Source organism: Enhydra lutris, unplaced genomic scaffold (assembly GCF_002288905.1).
Source record: "Enhydra lutris kenyoni isolate GAN:26980312 unplaced genomic scaffold, ASM228890v2 scaffoldscaffold1, whole genome shotgun sequence".
In the NCBI taxonomy this organism is placed as follows: Eukaryota; Metazoa; Chordata; class Mammalia; order Carnivora; family Mustelidae; genus Enhydra; species Enhydra lutris.
In genome coordinates this window covers 66,777,987-66,794,411 of record NW_019154085.1, presented here as the reverse complement: position 1 = coordinate 66,794,411, position 16,425 = coordinate 66,777,987, and the positions used below count along the sequence as shown (strand labels likewise).

Sequence of the window (16,425 nt, the reverse complement as noted above, 5' to 3'; positions counted from 1 at the left end):
TCCCATTCTGGTTGCTCTGACAACTCACCTGGGACAAAGAACTCTATTTTCTGCAATACGAAATCAAATTCATTATACCTGTGATAAGTCTAAAGTATTATAATGTGCTTAATCACAAGACAGACACGTCCTTACCACGAAAGACTGGTTTGTCCTTAAAACAAAACAAAACAAACAAAACTCTATGCTTTAATTATAAGAACTCTTAGCTGGAACAAAAAGATAAGCTTTAACAATCCCTTCTATCTTTATCAATATTAAAATAACTAGTAATCTAAAACTGGTAGATTATTTCTTAGTAGAACTCATGTCATTAAAACAGAAATATATGTTAAAGAGCTGTCCTAAAACCTTTTATAAGTTGGCTCCATGTTAAATTGTACCACTGTTAAAATTTACCTACAGTAAACTTAACTGGGTCTGCATTTCAGATCATTCAAGATTTTAGTCCTTTCAGTGCAGTTACCTCTGATCAAATAATTGTCGGTGAAAAAAAATCTCAATTAGCCAAATGGCTCTCTGAACTACCGAGGGAGGAGGGGGATCTCAGTTTCTCCATAACTGACGAATCAAAGTAAGGAAACAGTTCTGACCAATTTATCCAAGGTGAATATACTAGCTGTGGATATACTCCTCTCACAGCTGAGTCAGCTAATGTTCAATAGTCAGCACATCTATTATCATCCCCATTTTCATAATAAGGTAAAAAATTAGGTGACTTCCCTAAAGTCCAAAAGATAACAAACATGACTAAAATCCAGATCTTTTAATTCCAGTGCTCCTTCCAGCACTATATCCTATGTTGCTTCTAGTCAATAAAGGCACAGCCAAGTTTGGGGATAAAGTAGCAGAGCTTTGTTTACTTAAGACAGGTTTTATTCCCCCATGTGAGTATGGGAACACGTGAAGGGAAAAAGCTATCATTAGTAACTTCTTGTTCTCCGTGCTGCGTTCCTTTCCTGCCTCCCAGAGTTCCTGTGTCTCCATTCCCCGGCACACTGTGCCATCATTTTCTGGTCACCTCAAGTATCATAGCATTAGTATTTTTATGGAACTGTTTTCCTTCTACTTTTAAGGTTTAAAAGGCAGCCTCCTGCTTCATGTTTGCAACACTGTGTGGAACAATATGGGGAAAGGCACAAATCTGCTTCCACACATAGGTAATCATAAGAAAGATAAGAAAACATAGCTTCTTAGGAATCCCAATTTCTTCCTTATCAAAAAGGACACACTCCATGAATTCAGGCCTAATCTGAGCACCTCATATAAGGGGCAGGAGTTCTAAACTAAGAAAGGGTTGCCCTCCCTAAGCCTAGCAAGATCCGAGGGCCCCTACGCCCCCTATGCCCTGATAGTGGAAATTACTATCTGTGGTATCTAGTTCCTGGAATACACAGATCATAAATTCCCGAAGGCCTGACTACCTGGCCACAAAGCATAGAACCTTCAGAATGACTTTAAAGAATAAAGCCACTCCTTTTAGTCAAATTTTCAAGCTATACTCTTGTCCCTCTAACTCAGGCTTCCCAAAATTAACAATCTATTTTGTTAGTAGATAAACTATATTAATCTTTGGTAATAAATCCCATTCTGACCACCTCATCTCATCTCTGAACAGGTCAACAAAGTATCTATTAACCCCTTAAAAAAAAAAAAAAAAAAGCTGAGCTAAAAATTAACTTTTATCTTGCTTCTGGTCTCCTTACTCACACACATCCATGCCCGAATTTGATAAAGGTAGTGTTGAAGTAGAAACAGTAATGTCAAGATTTATAATGTATGAAGACTTGACATACATTACAAAATTGAGTTCTTACAACAATCTTTTGGTTGTGTACAAAGAGGAAGAGAATCCATGAGATAAAATAGCTAGCTCCCAAATCATCTGTGTATTCATAAAGAATAGAATCAGGAGGCAATTTCCACATTTTTTATATTAACTTATGCATTTTGACTGTTATAACAATTTGGTGGCCAAATTTTCCTCTTGTTATATGGGGTAACGAAAAGGATAGAACAAAAGTTGTTATTCAACCTATTTATAGAATTCATAATTTTTAAATCTAAAAACAGACCTTAATAAGCTCTAGATACTAGAATTTTACCACTGTTAAAGAACAAGGTCAGACTACTTACGAGAAATTTTGCGATCTTAACAGTATCTTTATGTAGTCTTACGGTAAGATGAAATTAACATTAAATAATTCTTCTAACTCTGAATTCAACAAAAATTCAATCTTTGAGCAATTAAAATTATTTTAAGTTGCCTGTACACATCAAAGCTAGATTGCTTTCTATGAATAACAAAACACATGCATCATTTCTTGATAAGATCATAACTTGTATCAAAATTACTCACCACGTGCATCAATTCTTGATAAGATCATAAACTGTATCAAAATTAAGTTAGAGCCCCCCCCCAGTGAAGCTGTCAAAGCAAAGGTCTGCCATAACCCCTCTCGACTAAAGTTTAGTTTTTAATCTCTCTATAAAATCATGAAATTCGGGGTGCCTGGGTGGCTTAGTCATTAAGCGTCTGCCTTCAGCTCAGGTAATGATCCCAGGGTCTTGGGATTGAGCCCCACATGGGGCTCCCTGCTTCTTCCCTCTTCTTGGTGGGGATCCTGCTTCTCCTCCCATTCCCCCTGCTTGTGTTCCTTCTCTTACTGTGTGTCTCTCTGTGTCTAATAAATAACTAAAATCTTTTTTAAAAAGTCATGAAATTCATTTGTGATGAGAACTGTAGTTTCTTAAACAACAGTAATATGCAGAAAGCCTCAGACCCAAAGATAGGGAAAGATGTTGTTTACCTAAAGATAGACATTTTTTAAAAACTTAATAATTTATCAAATGACACCTCTTCCTTCCACCACACCCTAGCCAGTGGTTTCAACAATTTTTACTCGAGAAATTTTGTGCTACTAATTTCACTGGACTCTATGGAGCTCTGTATCTACTTACGAATTACCTGAATGAAGAAATTAACTAATTTTAATAAAACATTATTCTTAACAAAAAGTTATCCTTCAATTTTTACATCTGCTTTGTCCTACATCTACTGCTAATAAAATTGGTGGTATTTATCAGTGTATGTATCAATTTGCAAAAAAGTCCTAAATTCACTTATCTTTTATAGTCTTGTTCAGGTGCCATGTCCACCAAAAGCATCACTGATTTTACCAACTAAATATGATCTCAAACAAGGGGAACCAGCCAGCAAGCTGGTGAAAAATAAAAGAAAACTCAACTGGTATCCAAGGAAGAAGGAATCAGGACTTGAGAAAATATCTGAAGGAGTGGCCCAAAACAAAAATAGGAATCTTAGTGAAAGGTTAACGAAAGAAAATAGGTAAAACAACAGGAGTGTTAGCAGGCAGAGCCTGGAAAGATACCAAGGCAATAGTATACAGTAAGAAGTCACTGACTAAACCTGTGAGTAAAAGTTCTTAAAAGTTCTGTATCCTTTGGGACACTTAACAAGCAAGGGATATGTGTTACATAACTGAATTTAGAGTCAGAATAGCTGGATTCTAGAGCAAGCTCTGTATTTGCCAGCTTATGACTTGGCAAGGCAACCACTCTGAATTTCAGTCTCCTTTTCTATGAAAAAGTAATAAGAGCTATTTCACATGGTCATTCTATAGGACTAAATAACTTATGTGAAAGTATTTCATAAACTTTAAAAATACAAACGTTAAGTATTATTAAATACCACAGTATGCTGCTTTGTTGATAAGTTTTGCTCATTTTTTACTTTGAAAAATTTCCCAGATGCATATTTAGGAATGAACTTTTATTATGATTGGGTACTGGTTATTTACTTAAAAAATCTGAACATGTAAGTGCTGAATGGCATTGTACCACTACAATTTTATCTCTCAGTATAAATTTTGCCAATAATATTTTCCTGCTTTCATTGTTATAGAAAAAGCAATCTTCTCCTGCTCTCAAATGTGTGTGTGTGTGTGTGTGTGTGTGTGTGTGTGTGTGTGTGTGTGTCCCCATCCATAATTATATACTGGGCATCATTCAAGCTGCTCCAGGCAAAACTTATTAAATCTTTTCTTGACTAATCTTCAGTTTTATCAAGAAGTTCTAATGGAACACTTTTCCAAAGTGTAAGTTCCATATCATTTGCTTAATTGTGGAACACTTTCTTACTCTTTCCCCAAAATATTATGGAAAAACAAACACTTTACAAATGAGGTATGTGGGGCACCTAGGTGGCTCAGTCATTAGGCAACTGCCCTCGGCTCAGGTCATGATCCCAGGATCCTAGGATCGAGCCCAACATCAGGGTCCATGCTCAGAAAAAAGCCTGCTTCTCTCTCTCCCTCTGCCTGCTGTTCTGCCTACTTGTGCTATCTCTCTGTCAAATACATACATACATACATACATATGCTTGAAAATGAAATATTTAAAAGGTAACAAAGAGCAATAAATGGAAATGGGAAAATACTGACTTATGAGGAGTCTCTAGAGAAAAGAGAGAATCTTTAATAATACCATTAAAATTCTACTGGAAAATGAAAAAATGAAATACTTGATCTAAGGTCCTAAGACACACCATCAATTTAAGTTCTGGTATTCAACAAATCAGGTTTGAGTTAGGCTTGTGTAAACAACAAATACTTTAAGTTTATACACTTGCAAAATAGTGGGATTTTATACAACATAAAATACATTCTACATTAGGATAAATAATGTGTAAGCAATTAAACAGTAATAAATCATATGGAAACTAAAAGCAAAAAGCACATGTTGTACAACCTATACAACTGTATACAATATGTCAATCATACTTCAATAAAGTTTGGGGGGAAAGGACTAACATAAATCATTAAAAAAAAAGAAAACCAAAAATAGTATTAAATTTAGATTTAGGATGATCTTCATCAGGACCTTTTCTATACTGGAACGTTTTGATTGCTTATTCACAAAAGGGGAAATAAAAAGAAATGAAAGTGGAAGTAACTATCAATTTAATAATTTACATTTAAATTAAGGACGCTAATTGAAGTGGTCACTGCTAGAATTTTACACCAGCATTTTTAAGATTCTGAATAAATTCGTTATTTACAAGTCTCCGGATAAATGTAAGTACCCCTGAGGGGGAAGAAAATGAAGTACAGCTTTTGAACATAAGACTGAAATTCCTTTACTAAATACTTCCTAATATAACAATTTCTGGATTATTATTAGCCAATGCCAAACAGCAATTAAGAATAATTAATAAGAAAAGATAATTAAAATAAGTGAACTTACAGTTTTTGCTAATTCAAATAGTCTAGAAGCTAAAACTCCTATGTATCAACAACTTCTCCTTTAAAACATAATACTAAGTCACTGGGTGTAAGTAGGGCTTAAGTATGTAAAAGTCAGTAAATACTAGATATTCAGTAAAAAATAACTTCCAAAACCTTACATTTCTAGGAATCAAGTGATAACAAAAAAATAATAATAAAAATAAAAATCTAATACAATTAGTAAGAATTTTAAAAGTAACTCAGTTGAAATTTCACATAAGTTTGTATCTTTACATTAAAAATTTCAAGAGTGGGCTGCCTGGGTGGCTCAGTGGGTTAAGCCTCTGCCTTCAGCTCAGGTCATGATCTCAGGGTCCTGGGATCGAGTCCCACATCGGGCTCTCTGCTAGGCAGGGAGCCTGCTTCCTCCTCTCTCTCTCTCCCTACTTGTGATCTCTCTCTGTCAAATAAATAAAATCTTAAAAAAAAAAAAATTTTTTTTCAAGAGAGGCATCTGGGTGGCTCAGTCAGTTAAGCATCTGACTCCTGATCCCAGCTCAGGTCTCTATCTCATGATGATGAGTTCAAGCCCCACGTTGGGCTCCCTGCTGGAACGTAGAGCCTACTTAAAAATTAATTAATTAATTAAAATCAAATGAATATTTTAAGATGTTTTTGATCAGTCCTTGCTTTGAAATCATCCCCAAGTCACATATATATCTTTTCATAATAATACACATATATTTTTGGGGCGCCTGGGTGGCTCGTTGGTTAAGTATCTGCCTTTGGCTGATCATCATCTCAGAGTCTTGGGATCAAGCCCGGCATCAGGCTCCTTGCTAAGCAGGGAGCCTGTTTCTCCCTCTCCTCCCCACTCATGCTCTCTCTATTTCATATTTCTCTCTTTCAAATAAATAAAATCTTTAAGTACACACATATATTTTTGAAAAACCTATGTGTTGATAATTTTTATTAACTACTAATATTTTTAGCATTTAAGAAAATATATTCATTTTTCAAAAGAATACACTATGTATTTTAAACAATTTTTATTTTCTGTACCAGTCATGTTAGGTAATATTTTAACTCCAGTGATTTGGGGCTAATAATTAGCTATACTTGACATTATGTAATATTACCCTAGTATTCACATTAATTCTCTAAACAATTGCTAAATAGTGATAACATCACTATGAAGAATCTACATTAAGTTCCAAATGACACTTCTCTCAAACCTACCCTTACAAGAAGTACTGAAGAATCATGCTCATTTTACAATATAAAGTATATTCATAAATAAAACCAAACATCCATAATTTTAATACATTTTAATGTTCACATCAAAATATAGTACAATGCCTTCATTAATTAACAGCAGCACTGTATATTATAGGAATCTGCAGGCAACACAAATTATTTTTATAAAAATATTTTCTTAAATCTAGACAATGTAAAAATTCTTTTAAAAAATTTAAGTTTGAAGATAATTTTTTATAGCCAAGGATACCACACTGCTTAATTTTGAGCCAATGTAAATCTGATCTATCGTTATGGCATTTATTTACTGAGCAATCATAGTATAGAAAGAGCTAAATATTCATATGATTCTTTTAAGTATAAGATTAGCCATTTAAAGCATATAATCACCATTAAAACCAATTATATGTCATATAAAAAGAATCTGAAAATACATCAAAAGACCACTTTGTTTGTATAGGCTTTCAAAAATGACATAATTTAAAATGTTTTTAAATTTACACTTTTTACTACTTACTTAAGCAAGAGCGTTTGCCAGCTGTGCTTGCACCACCTGAACACAAATTGCCTCCCCGATGAATTAATTCAAGTTCCAAATTGGTTCTGTAAGTAAAGCATTAAAATATATCTCAATTAGGCTGAAGCGATACTTTTTAATTTGTTTTAATGATCTGTCTGAATGAACCTAAATAATAAAGTTGACGAACTTTATGAATAGTTTATGGAATATCTGTAATAATATTTTATCTGATATTTAGAAATAAAAAGGGAAACATATCCTTATATGTTCATATTTATAACCTCAAAACTGTACACATCATAATGTAATTGTTGCAAAACCCCAAATGTTGGCAAATACTGAAAACTGGGCCTTAAGGAAAACAACAGCAACACACTTCATAAACCCGCACATGAATCTGGCAAAAGAGCTTACACCCAACTGTTAGCCACTGAGTAGTAGGTGGTTACTGTCATCTAAAACACAAGGGCATACCAACTTTTTATCAGAGAAATGATTATCACTCACTAGAGCTTAGATGGTTTCTAGAAATCAATATTAAACAAAATCACTAACATCATAGTAGGTATGAACAACACATATAATGAACAGTAGCCTCTTCTATGGACTTCTAAAATTACAGTTTTATTAAAGTACACTGTGTAACTCCTGACACTGCTAAACATCAAAAAAGTTCGTATAGATCTGAAATTATAATATATTTAGCAATTTTTAGCTTACAGATTAGTTACAATTAGTAAATTGACATTTTAAAAATCTAATTGCTTCAGAATCTAAAGATTTACTCAAAAAAATATAGTAAAATAGCCAATGAACTTTGTCAGAATAAATGAAAATTGTGAGTGATATAATGCATGTATTTTTACTTCAACAGTATTAATAAACTTAAACACATCTTCATTTGCCATTGCTAAAACTGAATAAACTAATTTATATCCAAAATATGCATTTGACATTAGCAATGAGATATCCTCGTCTTAAAAAAAAAAAAAAAAAAGGCAAAATTTTAAGCTTACTTTGCAAATGAATTCAAGGAAGAATATGATCCTATTTTACTTAAAACAGTCTGAACTGGTTTGGGTTGTATTTTAACACAAAATGTTTTTGAAACATTATTTTCATATATTTACTTATAAATGCAAACTGTTAACAAAATTAATATTCTTAAATCTGTATATTTGCCACCCATTTTTAAAGGAATGCTTTAATCCTCTCTACTGGGGTAGGGGAAAAGCAATTTAACATTGATAATGTTCCTGCTCAGAGCTCCATCTGGTTGCTGCTGATAAGGGCATCTGTGTGACAAGGGAATTTTCCACCCTTCAGGCGATTTGCATTGCTCACTGAACTTCTAAAAACCTACCAGCAAGGAAGCAGGGACAAGGATTTCATATTAGTGGACAGAAAGCGAGCGGAGACCAGCATGTGTTCCTTCATCAAGGGAATATAAATGAGATCAATATATTTTGTTTTCACAAATCTTCTGTTGCCTAATCTGTAGAAAAAAATTAACGGCTATATTCTCTTATAAAAACTAAGATTTCCTAGATTGTACTTTTAAAAGAGCTAACCAGAAACACGATCAATTTTTACCAACGAATGTCAGAACCAGAATGTCAACTTTTATTTTAGCACAGTTTGCAAAAATATTCATTAAGATATAAATATAAGAACAATTCTCTTTATTCAATCATCAAATAAAATACCTCAAAGGCTGATAAACATGTTACCAGGAGTTTGATTTTAGAGAATATTTGAAAGAAAACTACTAAATCTAATTATTTCAGATTATGGCTAGAAAATCTCTTAAAAAAACATTCCTCCTGACATTAAAAACAAAACAAAACAAAACAAAAAAAACCTACCTATCCAAACAGTTAGTGTCATGTAATAACCTAGGACTTTAAAAATCAATATGTCAGAGGCCCTAACCCTCAGCTTTTCCTGATTTCACTTACATCAAAACTAGCCCTTTAAGTTGAAACTTGCTAAAGAATCGAACACACAAACATGTCATATGCCCTATGACTGTCTGATCTTCTCTAACTGTTGAAAATCCCAACACAATATTCTGTTTCTGCCCTCCTGAATGGATGATAGAAAAATACAGATTGCTCCCAAGAAAAGTAGACTCTACTTTTTATATTCCTAACACAAATCTATTCCAATTAGTTTGGAAAGAAAAAAAAAAAAAAGAATTAAAAAAAAAAAGAAAAAAATATCTGTAACTGAAATAATAATGAGAAAGATTACTTACAGCCTATCTTGGCGCCCACCTACATATTCCATTTAAAAACTCCTCCAACTATGCTCCAGCTTCTTTTTGCATGACTGAGGGCTGCTTTCCCTTCTATCCCCTCTCCACCCTCCTTTGGTATGAACTTCTATTTTTAGAGCTATAATTTAAAAAACAAATGTGTGTATACACATGCACATACAGAGACACTCAAACACGTACTGATGTCCGTGTGGGTTCAAGGCCTAAGCCTACCACTTACTGGTTGAGCAAGTTACCCAATACCTCAGAGAGAAAAAATATCTTCTTCGTTCATACCATAGGCTATATTATACAAGACTCAGCTCAAGCTCTAACTCTTCTAGGAGTTAGGGAGAATTAATTCCCTTTTCTTGAGACAGGAAAGAAACATTTCCAAATACTTTATATTTCAATTTGTTCATCTTCCCTTTTAAAGTTCTATAGCACTTTTTCAATATGATATTTTTAAAACAAACTCTATTCTGTTTTATACGGACTGATGTATATTGGTTTTGTCTCTCCAACTAATGGTAAATTCCTGGAGAGCAGGGACCATTTCAGATAAAGTTTCTAAATCCCTGATGGTACATAGCAAAGTGCTCAAAAATACCTTAGAAACCAGAACTCTCTTTGTTTGGGTATGGAACCAATGGTAAGATTCTCTTTAGACCCCATAGCTTATTCTCTTTATTTTGTTGACCCTTCCTTAGATTCCCTTAAATTCAAACATGAAAAGGGGTGAGGGGAAGGAAAGGTATTTTATCAAAGAATTTCTTGGCTTTAAAAAGGATTCATAATTTGGTATTTTAGCAAACATTCCTTTTATTTTGAAAATACTTAGTTTATAAAGTTTAAACTTATAATGCAACTAGTATGTAAAGTAAGTTGACTCACTCTACTGAGCAGTTCACCCACTGTGACTTAAACATATCTCTCCAGCTATATCTCAGTTATTCATGTTTCATCTTCTTTCCATTTAAATGTTTCTCACTATATACAGGGTGAGTGTCACTCACCAATACCTCTAGGCTATGTGTAACCTGAGTCCAAAACCCTTGGAAAAATCAATTATTAAAATTAGTCTCATTTATTGTTTCAATTAAGAAATAATGAACTGGTATTTAAATGAGGAAAGCTTTCCTCCCCCAAATTAACCTTCCATAATCCATCTGAATGGTATTTGCAACAGACTGCTCTTTGGGAATATAATAAAACCTGAATATACTAATTTTGATTAATTTTAATGTAAGAGAAAGATACCATTCCAACAATTTCTTCTCTGCTGCCCTCAAAAAATCCTCCAAGGCTTCACCATGCAAATAAAATAAAAAACAAAGGGATAAGGTGCTCTACCAAAAAACTCCAAAAAACAAAACAAAAAAATCCTCTAAAACAATTACTAAAATTAACAGCTTTACAGGCTACTTAACCATTAGAAATATTTTGTTCCGGGCGCCTGGGTGGCTCAGTGGGTTAAGCCACTGCCTTCGGCTCAGGTCATGATCCCAGGGTCCTGGGATCGAGTCCCGCATCGGGCTCTCTGCTCAGCAGGGAGCCTGCTTCCCTCTCTCTCTCTCTGCCTGCCTCTGTCTACTGTGATCTCTCTCTCTGTCAAATAAATAAATAAAATCTTAAAAAAAAAAAAAAAAAAAGAAATATTTTGTTCCTAAACAACAAAAAAATTTAAGTTCCGTAAAAAACAAACTAAATTGCTCATTCAGTAGAGAGAAACTCAGCTCTGGGAAACAAGGGTTGTATTCTATTCAAATTTCTAATGTCAAATACAAATAAATGTGCTCATCCTAATGAATTATACATTTAAGAATCACAATATTTAATTTAAAAGTTAAATAACTCAAAATAAGTTTACTTCTAAATAGTTCACTTAAACATTTAAGCATTTTAAATATTACCAAATATTTTAATGCCTACCTTTTAGGCATGAAAATAAGCATAATCTGTAATCATACATATTTGTGAAATAATGTTATATGCTAGGCATTAGATACCTATAAAGACCAGTTTCTTACCTTGAGAAAATTACATTCTATCCAAATAGGATACAACATCCTTTTTTCTCTCAATTCATGTTTTTGTTAATTTTTTTTAGCTAATTTGGTTTTTGTTTTCTCTTTAATAACTAAGTAAAACTTAGAGAAGGCATGCAATCTCACTGTGAGAACTTCGCAATGGCCTGTGTAACTTTAACCAAAGGATAATGAGTGTTTTAAGGATTACATACTCTGATTTTCAGAAGCATTATCTTGTTGCTTTGGAGTTTATCATGAGCAATCAGAGAAAAATGGAAGGAGAACACATTTTCTGTTTCTCTATATACATCCATAGTAAATAACATTTGATATCTGTCCCTGCTTCCCAATAAATGAGAAAAACCAAAATATGTTGACCTAAAAAGTCTATTACCACAGCAAGCTATATAGGAAGAAAACAAGAATTTATATATTCAAGAAATAGGAATCTAAAACTTCCACTAAACTAAATTTAAGTCAAGGCATTTGATTTATCATACTATAAAAAAATTCGATGGAGACATCATTCCTATTCACCCAGAATTTTCTTATAAGATCAATCTTAAGAAAAATACATAAGCATAAATACATAAGAAACATAAATACAGTATTTACACACATGCACACACACGCACGCACACACACACACACACACACACACACACACACATATACATCTATATAAACAGACACATATATACATGGCATAACTGAGTTGGTCTATATTCATCTCAATTTTCTACAACATTATTACCGCAATATGGTATAGAAGGTTTTTAAAATCTTGAAACCATGGCAAAATTAAATCATACTCAATTTAGTTTTCACATAAAGTGTATTTTATTGCAAGCATGCAGCTGGTAACTCTCCAGACACAAAATGCTGAATTAACTGTTATATCTTCTCCTGAAGCATTCTGGATAAATAACAACAATAGTTTAGGAATGTACAGACTAGAAAAGTTACTTCCCAATCCATTACATTCTATTACATCAATCCATGTCTGGCATTTGCATTCTTCAACTAAAGACTAATGTTTCCTTATCTTGAGCTCTAACTTGCTTGTAATTTGCCTAAGTCTGGTTGCTTTTTTCCTGGGTTCTAAAGACGCATATAGTTCATTTACTCTTGTTACCCTCTGGTCCGTGAATGGGGCAGAGAGACTGGCCCGGTGAACTGCATGTACATATGACCTATAAGAGTTGAATACAGGAAGGAAAAAGAAGGATAATAATTGAAAGTAAAATAGACCTTGACTCAGATCTGAGTTGTAGTCCTCCATGGCACTAATTTGCTGCATGACATTCAAGTTATATTCTCTCTCTAAATCTTACCTATCATAATACTACTTGGGACAAGATACCAAAAAAGTATATACTTCTAGAGATATCCAGGGGTCTACAACATCAATTCTGGCAGAATGTGTTTACAAGTTTCTAATTGTACCTGCTCCTTGCCTATTTACTTCTTTTATGGTTCTCCATTTTCATTCAATTACGTTTTCTAAAATCCCTATTTAGAACCATTTCTTAGTTACTAAACACCCACTCAGTCAATTAGACTAATCCTACCTACACTGAAAGATGAGGAGTATCTCTGAAGTATCTCCAGAAAACAGAGGTTCTTTGGAAATATAATAAAACCTGAATATAGTAATTCAGTAAATAGAGGTACTGTTTTCTGGAGTGCCGGGCTAGCTACTAATATAGGCTTAGAACTTGCCTGATCACTTGCTCCATCTCCCTCATCTGATTTTCTAAACCACCTACAGGATATTACTGTTTTACTGGCTTAAAACAAAGTAAGTTCTTCTTACTTAAAATAAATTAAAAAGAAATTAAAAGTGTTTAACATATTACAATGTATTCCTTTTCAGTATTATTACTTTTTGACAGGACTTGAACAGTGATTTCTTAACAAGACCCTTCATATTTAATATTCACACGCTTCGAGGTAGACATCTGTCCCAAAATGTTAATAATACACTTTTTCCCACATATTCTATAATATATAATAACACTTCACCCAATATTTCATGAAAATAAAAACTCTTCAGAAAATGAAGGAAACCTACATTTTATGATCCGTTGAGAAGGTTTGAAAACTAGCCATAATTTCAAGCACCATAAAAAATACACACCCCCTTTCTTCAAATAAATATTAATGGCATAAATAAAACAAAAACCAACTATTCAGAGTAAGTAAATATTAAAGTATATACCATGTATACCTACCTAGCAACAGAATACATAAAGAGAAAATCATTGTCTGGTGAACCTGGGGTCTTGCTATAGTCTCTATACTTTTTCTGAGTAGTATTTTTGATATCTTTCATTACAGATTCCATTTCTTTACTTAAGTTGGTTTCTGACTGTAAAAAATGCAAACATACATATCAAGTTTATTCATATTCATTTTCTCTAAAATAGTCCAACACTACAATGTTTATCATATGAATTCATTAGGAAATTAAAAGTTAAAAAGTTAAAACAGATGTACATTAGCTATCCACTATAAATATACTTAGTGCACAAAGATAAAATAGATCAAGAAATATCTTCTCCTATTTTATCCTAATTCTATATTGTGATTGGTTAGCCTATAATCTAACCATGAATTAACCACACAAGCCTACATTCTAAAGAAATGAGTAGATGTCATTAAAATAATATTTTAGAACAAATTCCATGTTGATAAGCAATCTTTCATTTACATTCTCTTCTCAAAGACTAATATTGATGTCCCTTGCTTTGAGCATATTTTAAACACATAAAAATTCGGATTTACCAAGGGAAAAAAAAAAATCACAGATTCTAAAATTAGTCTTCAACTGAGAAAAGAAACTGTGAGGAGAGAAATCTTTGAGTAGCATTTAACTATGAATTTCTGTTTCAAAAGTCAAATATTAATAGTTTTCATAAATTCGCTGCTTAAACTAGGCACAGTTATCACTTCTTTCAGATACTATATCCTAAATCTATGATGAAAGTGAAATATTTAAATATTTAAATCAAATAAATAAATCCTACTGGATGGGATAAAAGATGGGTTCACTTACACCAAATCCCACAATAAAGTAGACTGACTTCAGTGAATGGTTCAATCAAGTATATGATATTTTATCTCATACACACACACATAAATTGTACATAAATCTATAATTACATACATATAAAGTGTGTGTGTGTGTGTGTGTGTGTATAAATGTATCATCTTAATCCTAATATACCTAATGGGCATATTTTTAAATGATTAGACTATGTTTTTAAAGATTTCAACATCTTACAGAGTCTAACCATATCTAAGCTTATAGAACTTCATGATCTGGAAGAAGTATATTAAAACTACAGCAATTTGGACTAAGGAAAAGTATAGCCTTTGGTAATAATTTGTTCCATTATCATTTTTGTTTTTAGTAACCACAAATAGAAGAGAAAAACATCTAAAAGTAATTGCTGATAAATGTTTAAAGGTTAAAAAAAAAAAAAGATTCAAAGGTCCAGAGTAACTTAGAAAGGAATGAAAATGAAAGGAACGAAAATGAGAGCTGAAAGCAGAGCTGAGTTTACCAGGATATTTCTGCCTTACACTGATGCTTACTGGGAAAGCTCCCGGCCGTCCCTGCAGCTCTTCCACTTCCTTTATGAGATCTTGTATGCTTTTGTTACTAGGACGTTGCCAAAGGTTACTTTCCACATTGCTCCCAGGATAACAAGGAAGAACACTGTTAGCAAACTGCCTACAGAGAGGACACGTGAATTCTCCTTTGTCCACCGAGAAGCCCTGAAGAACCTGATCATTCTAAAAGATGAAATAAACATACAGATTTATAATGCACTTTATAGAAAACAAAATTTACACCATTACATTTTATAGTAAACAAATGAACCAGGCCAAAAAAGAAAAAAAAGATATCTCTAATATATGTCATAAAAAACATAAAGTCTCTTGATGTAATGAACACAGGCTGTTATATGCAACTGATGAATTACTAAACTCTACCTCTGAAACTAATAATACACTATATGTTAATTAATTGAATTTAAATTAAAAAAAAAAAAGAAAGACGATGTTACTTGAAGAAAAAAAACATAAACAATGTCTCTCATTTGACTGTTGAAGCTTATCAAATCACTTCTTTCAACATGGCAATCATGCAACACATCACCAAGAACTGTTTAAGTATCTTACTCTTCTCTCAGTATGAAACATTCAAACACTGAGGCAATTAATGTGTAATATAGATTTAAGATAGAGAATAACTTAAAAAGGAGGCCACTTTACAGTAGATCACCTTCCCCTTACCCCATGCCCCTGTTTTTATAATCTATAGGTGACCACTGGGAAGATTCTCTCAATGTCCATGTTCCTTGATAGAGAATAGATAACTTCTGAGAATAAATCAAGCCTAAAAAATGTGGTATGTCTTTGTCTGTCAAACACAACTGACTGGACTTTATGCAGTGAATCTGTTTAGCTTTAATGGATAGGGGAAAGATTCAGTTAGAGTATTCAGAATGTAAGTGTGATATGAGGGAAATTAATGTAATACCTTTCCTTCAGATATTTCTGATAGAAGAAGAGAAAACAGAATTGTTTAAACATAGACACATATGCATATGTGCCTACGAGGAAATTCTTACTCATGAGAGCCTGCTATACATGCTAACTAACTAGAGGACTAAAGGCAGGAATCCAGACTATTACATCTGTTCCTTTATTTTGCCTGAAACCACCACACAGTCATTTTGCTCTTTTAGGCTATTACAATTGTGTAGTCCTAACCATTATTTCGCTCTTTTTCCCAGCAGTTTCTTTCTTACTCTGCCACTAACCTAATGCTTTATTTCAAAATATGTTTTAATGCATTAATGTATATGTATGAATGCTACAATATGAACATTATTACTAACAAACAAAAAAATAAGGAAAGAAGGATACAAAAAGAAGAAAATGAATTTGTCTATGATTACAAAGGTAATGACAATATTAGGAAGAATTTAATTTTCCCACTCTTAATTCAGTGCTCATTTCACTATATCTTAGGTCTCAAATACTTTGACTAAAAAACCAAATTCTACTTTTTTTTTTTTACTTTTTGACATTTATTTTTTT

General features: G+C 32.9%; 1 protein-coding gene across 1 annotated transcript in view; it reads right to left on the bottom strand.

Annotated features, from left to right (window-relative positions):
• LOC111141672 (ubiquitin protein ligase E3 component n-recognin 3 (putative)) overlaps nucleotides 1–16,425 on the bottom strand; it is a 246,766-nt gene that overhangs the window by 78,004 nt on the left and 152,337 nt on the right. The window contains exons 28-30 of the mRNA XM_022494416.1: nucleotides 14,911–15,111; nucleotides 13,545–13,681; nucleotides 7,021–7,106 (exon numbers count right to left, since the gene is read on the bottom strand). Coding sequence (XP_022350124.1) covers nucleotides 7,021–7,106; nucleotides 13,545–13,681; nucleotides 14,911–15,111 — 424 coding nt within the window. The remainder of the gene's footprint in view (nucleotides 1–7,020; nucleotides 7,107–13,544; nucleotides 13,682–14,910; nucleotides 15,112–16,425) is intronic.